The following is an 11,987-nucleotide window of genomic DNA, read 5'->3' on the forward strand; positions in this document are numbered from 1 at the left end:
AATGTGTGTATACTCATATGAATCACTCCATGTATTTATTGTGATTGTGACTGAAAAGTAGAAAAATACGAATTCAGTTCATCGAATTGACTTTTATCAAAATACAAGTGTAAAAGAGTATTTTGAAGGTGTCTATATGTATAGCCATATATAGCCTTTAACCTACAACGGTTTGTACTATAGTAGAGTCGATTCTTGGACAATTTTCGCCAATTTCACGGGTGGCAATTTATGGATAGTTTCACATAAATTATTGTTTGAACGGAAAGTCGCCATGTATTAGCATATTTTTTTGCCGGAACTTGTATAATTCAGTTTACGTGAAATTATATTATTATTTATTGTTCTTTAAATTTTATATTAATTTACCATACTCATCAAATTTGGCCACTATTTTTCCAATGTTTATAAAAAGAAAAACATTTATTTTCGATGGCAAACCCCCATGATTATTAACAAATTGGGATAACATATCATAAACAAGCAAATCAAACACGTTTACGCACATCAAAATCGATGAGTTGATTTCCTTAATAATTCTTTAGGATACTGTGACATGTAGATTTGCAGTAATTTTGGCTTTGAAGCTCTCTCTACTTATTATATTCCCTTAAAACTTCAATTAAATCTATTCGAATTCGTTTTGGTGTTTTTTTTTTCAAAATATCTATACCAGCAGATTCTTTAAACCTTAAGAACTCCCAAACAATTAATTATTATTTATATATTGTATAGTTGTAATACAAACAACGCAATATGAAATAATTTGAATAAGACAAATACTTCGATGACCTTTAGCTAGACACCTTTTACGAGCCTATTTGAAATGTTCCCATTCTATTACGAATTCGATGAACCATTATATCTAACCAAGGTAAGTAAACAGATTTGTTTTGTATGGTGGTGTCAATTATAAAGTTCGTTTCTTATAATCTGCACTATTCTATTGTTTTTATCAATGTAATAATTAGTATGTTATTCAATTAGGTAAATATTACAATTATTTTTTATTACGTACGCATCATAACCGTCGATTATAGCACGATTCCGGAAAGTAACATAATCGTTTAAATAGAAAATAATAACCATTTTTGAGACTTTTAATATGCCGTAAAAAGTGTTGCCAAATTGTTTTTCATTTCCGAAATTTTACGAATAATAACAAATTTTAATAAATATTAGTAAAAAGAAAATATCAGTAAATTTCTAAAATAATTAGAACTGCAGATTTCGTCCATAGCAATCTGAGCACTATTTTATTTAGTAAGTATTGATATCGTCATAAGCGTGCCAGTTGACGTGACAACATATTGAGTGAAGCAACTGACAAGGGTGATATAATAACGTGGCCATTATTACCTTAATCGTGTATACATATAATGCAGTAAGTAATATATGTAGCTACTAAGCCATAAATTCCCTACTAAATTAAACTGATAAGATATCGCTTTTGATACTTTTGTTGTACTCACATATCATGTACCTAAGGATGTGGCATACGGTGCTATAGAGGTTTTGCGTTTAAAAACTACTTTGAATTACTAAAATGATCTAGGAATTTATATGTTGATACACATAATCTTAAATGGAAAAATTAATAATTCAATCAGTTATATTAGTGACGTCAAATGTGTTTAAGTATTTAGATAACGTAAGTATGGAAATTATAATTTTGTGAATTTTTAGTATGTATACTTGAGAAAAATAATTTCTTAAGACAGATTTTAGTTATATTTATATCCATGGTAGAACTTAACAAGGTTGACAACTTTTCAGTGAAGATTGTTGTTATTATTATTATTGAAATAGCACTAATTATGTTTCAAAGCATTTGATACTGACAGTGATACAAAAACATATACATAAACAAACATTGCATTCGCCACATTGCCAAGAAACATTTGTTTTGGCCTAGAACACAAATCCTTTGTAAGTTGAGCGGTATTATGAAATAAAATATTAAACAATACATGTCCATTAGATACAGTTACCTACTACAATATTTCGTCGGTTCGTGTGTTACATATTTACGGGATAAATTAGCACGGAATGATCATTTTTAAAAATTATTCTCCACTCTCATTAAAATTCATTCAGGATTATTAACACTTTCACTTTTCAATGAGACATTTTAAAGTAAATTCCTTTATATTAATTTCTCTTTATTGAATTTATTATTGCACCTTTCTCGACCTATGCGCCCCTATTACAGCACAGAGTTTTCCCTTTTCCAGCCTCTCCCGGGAAATCAAAGCACACCGCTTAACTGAAATACGAAGCAGAGTGGAAATGATCAATACGTGAGCGCATGGTGTATAAAATAACAAACATAACCAACTGGGTATTAAATGAACTGGTATTGGCGCGAGTCGAGTGCGAAAAATGAAAAATTTGTGATTAGGATTATTTTGGAGTAGTATTAATACATTTGCTGTGCAGCGTAGACTGCGGTTCGAAACAACTTTCCTATACATATAACGATTATTGGGACTGGTTCGCTTCCAATGTGTACGAAGATCGATTCGTTTTGTTTGATTTAGGTCACAACACTTTTACAAAAATCTAAAAGGTACAAATTGATGTACAAGAAAACGTAAAAGGTAAATCACTGCAATAGATTTATAAATGTTACGATTAGTTGCTAAAAAGGTGTATTAACGAGTTTTGCACTAAAAAAAATTAAAAATAGGTATATATTTATTCAAGTAAGAGTATATAGATTTAGACCCAAATCACACGTTGGAAACTTTTGATGCTTCTAGTTTATTCATCAATGTTCCAGTTACCACAATTTTTCAATTAACTAAACGAAAATTTTATTACTAGCCGGGGAAGGGGTGCATCAAGAAAGTGTAAGTTTGTATTAATTTCTTGTAAAATTTTAGTAGTAAATCAAAACGTTACCAGCGATGGCCGAGATGCTGCATTTGGAACTAAGTCAGTCTTTGGAGAGCAGAGTAGACCAGTTCAAAAATGATCCGCAAAAAATGGCGGATGTGAACGAATTTTTGAGTGAACTTTTCGAAGAAGCGCAGAAAGAGACTGAACAGAGACGAAACGAAAAAGGGTCCAAAGATAAATTGGTGAGTGTTTTTTACATATTGTTTCAATTATCAATTTAATCAAGAATTTCAACATTAAATTAAAAAGAAACATTATCCTAGCATGCTTTTACAGTGAATATAACCAGATTATTTGTATATGTATCTCGATACTGGCTGTGCTTAATTGTGGGCTTAACTTCCGAACATACATATGTACCTACATACACACAATACTTACTACCTAACTAATAATTATGTATTAATAAAATTTGAAAAGAATAAATTAGTTAGCATGCCGACATTGAAAATAACCACTAACATATTAACCAAATTTTGATATTGTTTGCAGGATGCTTTAGGATTTCAAAGTAAGTTTTATGCAAAATTTTTGCATGACTGTTCTCACCTATTGCAAATGCATGGGTTCTGACCGTAACCAGGTGTTTGATTTAATTTCTTTTTACGACATACAGGGTGCCCGTTTCTGAAGCTTAATCGTGAGAATTTCGAAACCATGAAAGATACTCGGCAACTATAATCAATTGTAGACATTTCTTATGAAAAAATAAAGTTATTGATGGTTGATAAGAAAATGAATGGCAGAAGAGGAAAAGTTGCAATGATGAAATGTCAATAATTTTGAGATACATCTCAAAATTAACTGAGGAAAAATTAAATACATTTTTCCCAATTTTGATATGGCATATTCCCGCATATCGAGTCGCCCAATTTTGCTCCGAGTTAAACGACGTCGTATCTTTTATGGTTTGAGATTGCATGACCTATCGCTTCGTAAATTAAAAAAAAAGGAATCCTGCTCGATTTAGAACTTCAAAATCTGCAAAAGAAAAAGACTTCAAAGTTAAATTTTGAACTTATCATATTCCATCAGTTTCTATAAACCAGAATTTGCAATTTTTTGCAAGCCTCTTCTCTTTCGCACGTATAAATTGCATGTAATTGTCTATAACGCTCAGTTTCTTCACTGAGTAACTCAGAAAATGCTTTTACAGGGTGTTCATTTTCAATTTTAGTTAGAGACATGCGATTTCCGCACTCGACAAATCACCAATCTGTCGCAAATAGTCCCAATGACATTGAAAATCTCTTGGATTACTTTGTGGTTTTGTTTCTTGCATTTTAAAAATCTTCTTGTCTACAGGATGATTCATTAACAATGGGACAATCGAAAGCTGAAAGTACTACGTGTCAAATAGTGACGACTGAAGAAAATATGCTTTATTTGAAAGTTGATAGTTTCGGATATACAGTATATTTCATGACACTACCGATATGAAAGGGTGTATGCTTCTGCGCATCTCCATTAATAGTATATAAAAAAGGAAGTAAACTTAGTGGAGGTCAGCTGTCGTGCTGCATAGGCTGTGCAATGTTTCCGACTTGCTTTTAAACAGCCAAGTTGTTTGATTGTTATTTAAAGTTTGCTATAAAAATTATTTTAAATAATTTTTTTTTCAAAATTAAATAAGAAAATAAATACAACTCTTAAACGTGAAACACTCATATGTATTAAGATTTAAAAAAATAAATCTTGCCGGCAACACTGCAGGGCTTATGCAGTAAGACAGCTAATCACTATGTTTAACTCGTTTTTTGAATACTATAAATGGGGATGTGCAGAAGCATACACTCCTTTATATCACTAGTGTCGTTAAATGTACTGTGTGAAGATTGTTGGAAGTTAAAATTTTAATGCATTTCTATGCCATTTTTCTGAAAATATTTAAGTTAAATATGTGAAAATTTGTAAAGTTATGTTTTTTTAGGTTAGGAATAAAATACGTTTTGTAATATCCGCGTTGCTAATAGAGAGCGTCACTTACGATGAATTTTACAGAATTTACAGTTAATAACTTTTTAACCTGTATGTCTAACATGAAATTTGATTCTAAATCTGAAAGAGCAATAATTTTTCCATTGTATTTTTGTTTAATTTTGATATCTGAACTCATTTTTAAGAAAAATTTATTTAACGAACACTACGTTTAAATTTAATAATACGAGAAATCAAAAGCGAAACAAAACAAGTGTATTTTCATTTTCGAGAACACATAAAAAATATAACTTTACACATTTTCAAGTGTCTAACCTAGATATTTTTCGAATATTGGCCAAAAAAATGAATTAAAATTTTAACATTCAACACTCTGTATGTATCCCAAACTATTAACTTTCGGATGAAGCATATTTTCTCCTATCGTCACCATTTAATGTGTAGTATCTCTAGCTTTCAGTTGTTTCATTGTTAATGAATCACCCTGTATATAACCGTAGGTCTTCAGTTTATCTTATAAAAAATAATATATAGTTACTTACGTAATGGATGCGTTAGATTCCTTTTTCTTACAGATGGAACGAAAAAAATCGGAGCGTGGTCTAACCGTGCCAAGTCTTCTGCCCGGGTGTTTGCGTCCAGGATTTTTACCACCATATGCAATTGTACCCATACAATGCGGAGTACTCTTATTGCTCGCAACCATCATAATTAGGAAATGTCGGTGGTCTGTAAACAGAACTTAGTGGTTGGTGGGCGGTTATTCCGTTGTTTCCTCTGTGGTTGTAATAAATTATTGTGGTTGATAGATTTAAAATAATGAAGTAAATATAAAACTGAAATATCAGGAAAAACTATTGCTATACGAAAATATGTTGTTAAGACCCGTTTCAGAGCATTTATATATTTGCGTTGGTCTTGTTTTCGATGCTCTTTTGGTACTGCCAACAGGTCACTTTAATGTTAATCTTCCACACTAAATATTAATTCAATGATATACATACATATAAAAGAAATCGTGTGCGAATAGATGGAGTCATTGTTATGGTTGATGTTAAATCTATTTCGAGTAAAATGTAAATAACCTGAAGTCGCTTAACTCATCAGTTAAAAAATCTTGTTTAATCAAATTGAAAAAATATCGCTGTCTCAAATAAGACAATCCAAAATTTTATCAAATAATAATAATTTCAGACTTTCACACTCTATCAAAGGACAATCAAACTCTATTCATAATTTATTTCTAGCAGACAGTTAGTCCAAAACAAATTATATTTTATCAACAGTAAAGGCCGATTTATATGTATACAGGGTGTTCTACACTCAATGGAATATTAGACATTGTTTATGAAAATGTTTTCTTAATAACTTGTGATGTTACAACCTTTGAAAATTCAAAAAATGTAATATTTAAAATATGAATATCTCGAAAATTATTTACTACTAGAATAGAATGCTGCATTATATATTTTTTAAATTACAAGGCAAATCTGTACATTCAATATTGTACAGAATGTTGAATGGCCAAATTTTCATAGATTCTCACAACAGAGTGTGGGGCACCCAGTACAGTTCTTTCTCAGTCACGATAACCTCTGAATGAACATTGGGATTACAGCATAATATGTATCTTACCATTATCGTTATTGCTATAGAACTATAAATTGACCTTAATAAGTAGGTAATAGCAGTCACTTCAGACCAACTGAAGAAATTGTATAGTCTCTCTCTCGAAGTGACTTTTATTTTTTTACTGTAACATGAAAGCATCTTCAATAATGTTCCAGTATACATGGAAACATGAAAAACAAAAACTCTCCTAGTAGTGTGAGATACAGATTTCTGAGATCAAACCTAATGGTGATAAAATGTAATTAATTATAGGTAGATAATGGAGAAGGTAATGTAGTCAACAAATAGCAATACACATAAAACAGTATATTTGTATGTTATGTCTCTGTATAAGTTCGTTTATATGTAAAAGAATATTAAATGGAACAATAGTTAGCACTTTGCATTTTATTTACCTACTTACTAGTTTAATAGGGCCTTTGGGATTTAGATTGAATGATTTTTGAAACATTGTAATAATAAGGCACTTCTGCATGACCATGCCTAACACTTCCTATATTATATGGGGCATAAAGTTCATACAAAGTCCCTATTTCAAAGTCAACATTTAATATTTGAGCGAAACCTAAATTCACAACAAATTTTTCTTCTTGGGCACTAAAAACCTTATTACATTCTAAGAATTTTACCCCATATTCAGTCCAATAATTTAAGCATTTAAAACTGACTACACTGTCCTCCCTAAAGGCTTCTTTTCGTTGCTCATGATGCCAAATATTTATTTTTGCCTTTTTAACTTGCAGGGCATAATGTAACTGATAAGCAATGCTACCCTTTTTATATTTTGTCTTATGTTTTATCTCTTTGAAATAACAAACATTTGGTGGAATATCTTTTTCAGCTTCTACAGTAGTTCCAAATTGGCTTTCGAATGGTTCAATTTCTGTTTGAGATTCATTTAGATCTATAGTTGATGACTGAGTATCTGATGTTTGGGAAAACTGAATTATTTCCTCTGTACTTTCAGGAGTACATTGAAGAAATAAATCTTCCTCTACTAGCTTAGATTGTTTGTTTTCATTTAGTGGTTGAGACAAACAAAACATATCAGGACTCTGAGAGACCTTTAAATTATGAGTATTATCAATTTTTGGCTTTTTCTTAATTTGTAAACAATGTCTTGTTTCAATCACAGGAGATGGTGTTCTATTACTGTTCCTTTGAGAAACCAATTCTGGCGATATATTACTTAAATCAACATATCTAAGTCTTATAGTTGGAGACTGTAATGAATTGCTTGATGGAATACTTGATCCAGCTAAAGAGAGTGAAGATGCTGAGCAGTTGCACTCCATTTCAAGATCATTAAACTTTTTATAGCAATTTTCATTGTACATTAGTTCCTCATCTGAACAATTGTCTCCTGAACTTGAAGAATCCCATATTATTTGCTTAGTATTTGATTGGTTTTTGTACTCATAACACAAAGTTACCCAGTGTTTTTTTGCCATGTTTCGATCTATTATTCCAGCATTCCTCTATTATTTCTTCTTAAAGCCTATTGAAAGCAATGATATACCATCAACAAAATCTCTCATTTACCTAAGTAGTTATGGCACTTCCACCTACATTAAAAATGTGGCTGATCTATTACTTATTAGGGAACTTTAGCGCCAAAAACATAACAAGATGTCAAATCATCAATGAACAATGTCATTTTATAAATTTTTACACGTTCGCTTTGGTTATTCTTCGGACTCTCAAGAGTCTTTGAACAGAGTCCTCTGGTTGCAGATAATGAACACAGTAGTTGTAGTTTAAGGCTTCTTGGGCTATTACATAAAGCACTGAACCAGAAAGGCAACATCGCAATCGTCCTCTAATTCATATGCAGCATACTAGGCGTTTCTGCAAAGTTGTTTCGTCCCAAATTTTTAAAATTGTGGGTTATCGAACTAAATCATTAACTAGCCTTTTTCACATGGTAAACGAAAATTTGTCTCGTAGAAATTTTCGAAATAATTTTTTTGGTTAAAATTGACGGATTTTTCGATAAGACAACTACACACGATAGATTACAATTGTTATTTAATTGTTATTTATTTTGAATGATGAAATATATATTTTTTATTAAGGAGGATTTACTTTGTAAAAGCACCTGGTATTAGCAGATAACTTAGATTCTTTTTGGGTTTGAATATATTTATCCCAGAACAGTTGTAGAATGCTTTCATTATTCCGGGACCTTCGTTGGCGAAATATAACAAATCTCTCGTTATGCACATTAGATAAACAAATACCTTAGGAACTGTTCTATCCCCGCGACGTTGTCACCTATAGCCTGTTTGCCAACGTATTACGATTCTATTTTTCGTCACCTCCGTCACCTGTTAGTTGGTATGAAGGTTGACAGTTGGTCTTGTGTTCCTTCACTTCGATGGAGGAATTATTTTAGAAAACGTATTAAGTTCAATTAATGCATATAGGTACATAAGACAACAGAGGACATTCTATGAATTTAGTCCAGTTAGTTAGAAGTGTTTATAAAGTTTCGAGGTAAGTTTACGCCGTCCGTACGTGGTCCTAGTTAAAAACTTCACAGGGATACTCCCAATTCACGAATTATTTAAACCGTCTCGAGTGTGCAGTGTTGTGTTTGATTTCAAAGTTAGGAGTCTTGCTGATCCTAATACGCAGGAAAGAAGAAAAAAGGAGACGGGCGATCATTAAAAAAACTTCCCAGTATGCGGAGAACGGTAAATTAGGGCGTTGATTGAGCTATTTACTATTTCCCATCGAACATCTGACTGAGTACTGATAACAGATGAATTTATCAAAGACGAAGAATTCGAATTTTTTTTAATGATCACCCTTTATTTACGTACGAGATGAGATGTTTTTTAAAGCTGAATAACGGGTAGATCGATTCCGTCGACCTGAACCCGAAAATCCATTTCCGCACGGTTTGTTATGCGTTTGCCCACCAGCAGCATAAACAATGACCAAAACATAAGAAGCGAGTTGTGCCGAAAATGAACGAGGACTGTCAATATGACGACGGCAACAACTCGAATTTAATCGATTCATCTCTAAGTTACTCCAATCAACCAAATAATCCAAATATTTATTTTTCGGATTGCGAAAAGGAGAGTTTTTCCGGTTTAATATCTCAGGAAGTAGGAAGTTCTTCCGACGCCACCGACGACAACAACCGGCAACAACAAATCGCCGAAAGTGAGGTTAAATTGCTAAAAGACTGGCTAATTCTGCATAATGATCTGATTCAGCAGCAAAACGACGACATCATCGAAAAGGACCGACAAATTTATGTATTGCGAAAAGAAAATGAAATGGTGAGTACTGCGACTAAGATTAAACTATTAAGGCAATTCCTTGATTATCAAAACAGTCCCAGAATCTTCCATTTCATGTCATGATTGTTGGGAGATTATTAATAAAAATAATGTACATTTCAAATGACATACATGTTTTAACATTGAGGCTCTGCCTGTCTCTATGAAACAGTGGCAGTATCAGAAGTAATGTACTTATATTATGTATTTTCATTATTAAGAAATGGTGTACAAAATTTTTTTCAATGGTATCTCTCAGCTTTAATTTTATACATATCTGTATATTATTAGATTTTTTGATATCATTTTCAGCTTAAAAAGAGGTTGTTCTGCTTAGAGAAGGGTGTTCCATATTTACCTGAACAGCAACAGGCAGAAAATCAAATTTCTGAAGAAGATATGACCCAAGACTTATATGGCCAAGACGAAGAAGACATTAAAGAAAACATTGATATTCTTGCCAGTCCGCCAGCAGAGGAGAACATTGTCTCTTGTTCCTTGGAAGTATCTAAATTTCAAGTAACAACTACTCATATACAAAATGATGATGCTGAATCTCAGGTTGATACAACTATAAACATTGACGAAGATACAGACTTCAAAAGTGAGCAGGATTATATAGTGACAAACAATTTAAGTGACAGTTTTACAGCTGAAAGTGATACTGTAGGGTGTATTTCTGAATATAATTTCACAGTGAATAGTTTCTCTTTAGAAGAGTTTGATCCTATGAAAAACATTAAAATGAGTATTAGGAGGAAAAGAATTAGCAGCTCCTCAGTTCTCTCTAACAATGAGCCTTTGGTCACAGGAGAGAAAAAGACTACAAGACGTTTAAAGAGAAAGAAGCGGCGTAAGTATTTTATACCTTAGATTTCTCTTATTCTTAACATTTATTGATTATATCTTGAGCTTCTCTTTAAAAATGTTCAACCTTTTTGGTTATATATAATACTATGACTTTTGTTTTGAATATTGTGTATATTTCAAGGTTTAGGAAAAGACACTGAAATACTGACAACCAAGGATCCATACTATGTTTACCATGCAAAGGATGATCCCCCTGCAGAACCTGAAATTACACACATGACCCAAAGTAATTTAGAAGTAAGTATTGAGAAAATAAAAGCTTAAAAGGAGTTGTTTCCACTACAATATTAATATGTACTGATACCTATAGGTATTGAGGCAAATAAACAAACATTAAAAGCTCAGTAGCTACTTTGGTGTCAGTTCCTTTTTGACAATAAATCCTTAGTCTTGCAAAAGGCTTCTTATACAACTTCTATAAAATGATTATTCTATGCTAAATATAAATAATACAAACAGGGTGTCCCTCATTCATTGGAAAATTAGGCGTTTTTCAAGAACCCTTTTCTGTGTGGCTAAATTGTCACAGCGATTCACTCAACACCCCGTATACCATTCTGCACTCAATTGTTTTTTTAATAATTATGTTTTCAGGTTCCTAGATGGCGAGTAAAACACTACACAAGTTGCTACACCATGGAGGGTACAGAGAACCTCGACGACGAGGTCTATAATAAGCGGCACCTGCGATTGGAAATCGATGAGAGACGTCGAAAGAGGTATTCTCATTTTTTTATGCATTCCATGGAAATTTGACTTTGAGAATTTCTTGTCTATCTTTCGGATATGAAGAAAATCAGGTGATTAATAAATAAGTGGTTTAGATGGGATGTTCAGCGGATCAGAGAGCAGCGAATGGTAGAAAAACTAAAGCAGAGGCAGGAACGCTTAGCGGGAGTTGCAAGGGGGGATAATACCGATACCCAGGACTCGTTGACCACTTTGTGGCCCAAAGCAGACGACGTTCGATATCTAGAAATCAGTGACGAGTTGCCGGTGTCGGCGTTCGGTCACCCCATCCCAAAGTTTGTCCCCAGGTAAGTTTAATTTTTTTTAATGAAATGTTAATATCAAAAATCTCTTGCAGTTATTTTAGTCTACCATGGTTGAGTAATCCCCATGTACCGACGAGGCGATCAAGCTGCTCGAAAGGTGTAAGGGCGCGGGAACGGAAACGGCCTTGAAACCAGAGATTGCGAACGAAAGTTAGAGCAAGTTATTGTATATAGTAAATTACCCATTGTTGCATTAAATTTTGCATTATACAATTTTATTGAAAACAACCCCAACTCTTTTGAAAATATAAATTGGTCAGACAAAGCCAAGTTTTCCGAAGATGGTTTTTTCAATAGA

At 32.5% G+C, this 11,987-nt stretch overlaps 2 protein-coding genes across 2 annotated transcripts; both read left to right on the plus strand.

Annotated features, from left to right (window-relative positions):
• Window positions 1–935: 935 nt before the first annotated feature.
• LOC136410357 (uncharacterized) lies at window positions 936–6,846 on the plus strand. The gene is made up of 5 exons (XM_066392489.1): window positions 936–987; window positions 2,213–2,313; window positions 2,889–3,083; window positions 3,394–3,412; window positions 5,415–6,846. Exons 3-5 carry the CDS (start codon window positions 2,910–2,912, stop codon window positions 5,552–5,554), a joined length of 333 nt encoding a protein of 110 aa, XP_066248586.1. The 5' UTR covers window positions 936–987; window positions 2,213–2,313; window positions 2,889–2,909; the 3' UTR covers window positions 5,555–6,846.
• Window positions 6,847–8,814: 1,968 nt separating this feature from the next.
• Window positions 8,815–11,902, plus strand: msl-1 (male-specific lethal 1). Its single transcript, XM_066392503.1, is given in 7 exon segments — window positions 8,815–9,423; window positions 9,426–9,764; window positions 10,077–10,617; window positions 10,756–10,871; window positions 11,229–11,353; window positions 11,459–11,671; window positions 11,722–11,902. Coding segments are annotated over 7 exon segments (1,473 nt in total). The 5' UTR covers window positions 8,815–9,381; the 3' UTR covers window positions 11,819–11,902.
• Window positions 11,903–11,987: the final 85 nt, after the last annotated feature.

Source organism: Euwallacea similis, chromosome 8 (assembly GCF_039881205.1).
Source record: "Euwallacea similis isolate ESF13 chromosome 8, ESF131.1, whole genome shotgun sequence".
NCBI classification, from domain to species: Eukaryota; Metazoa; Arthropoda; class Insecta; order Coleoptera; family Curculionidae; genus Euwallacea; species Euwallacea similis.

Bases quoted from the DNA above. Each gene is read 5' to 3' on its own strand.
- LOC136410357 (XM_066392489.1), top strand. From the start codon at position 2,910: ATGGCCGAGATGCTGCATTTGGAACTAAGTCAGTCTTTGGAGAGCAGA.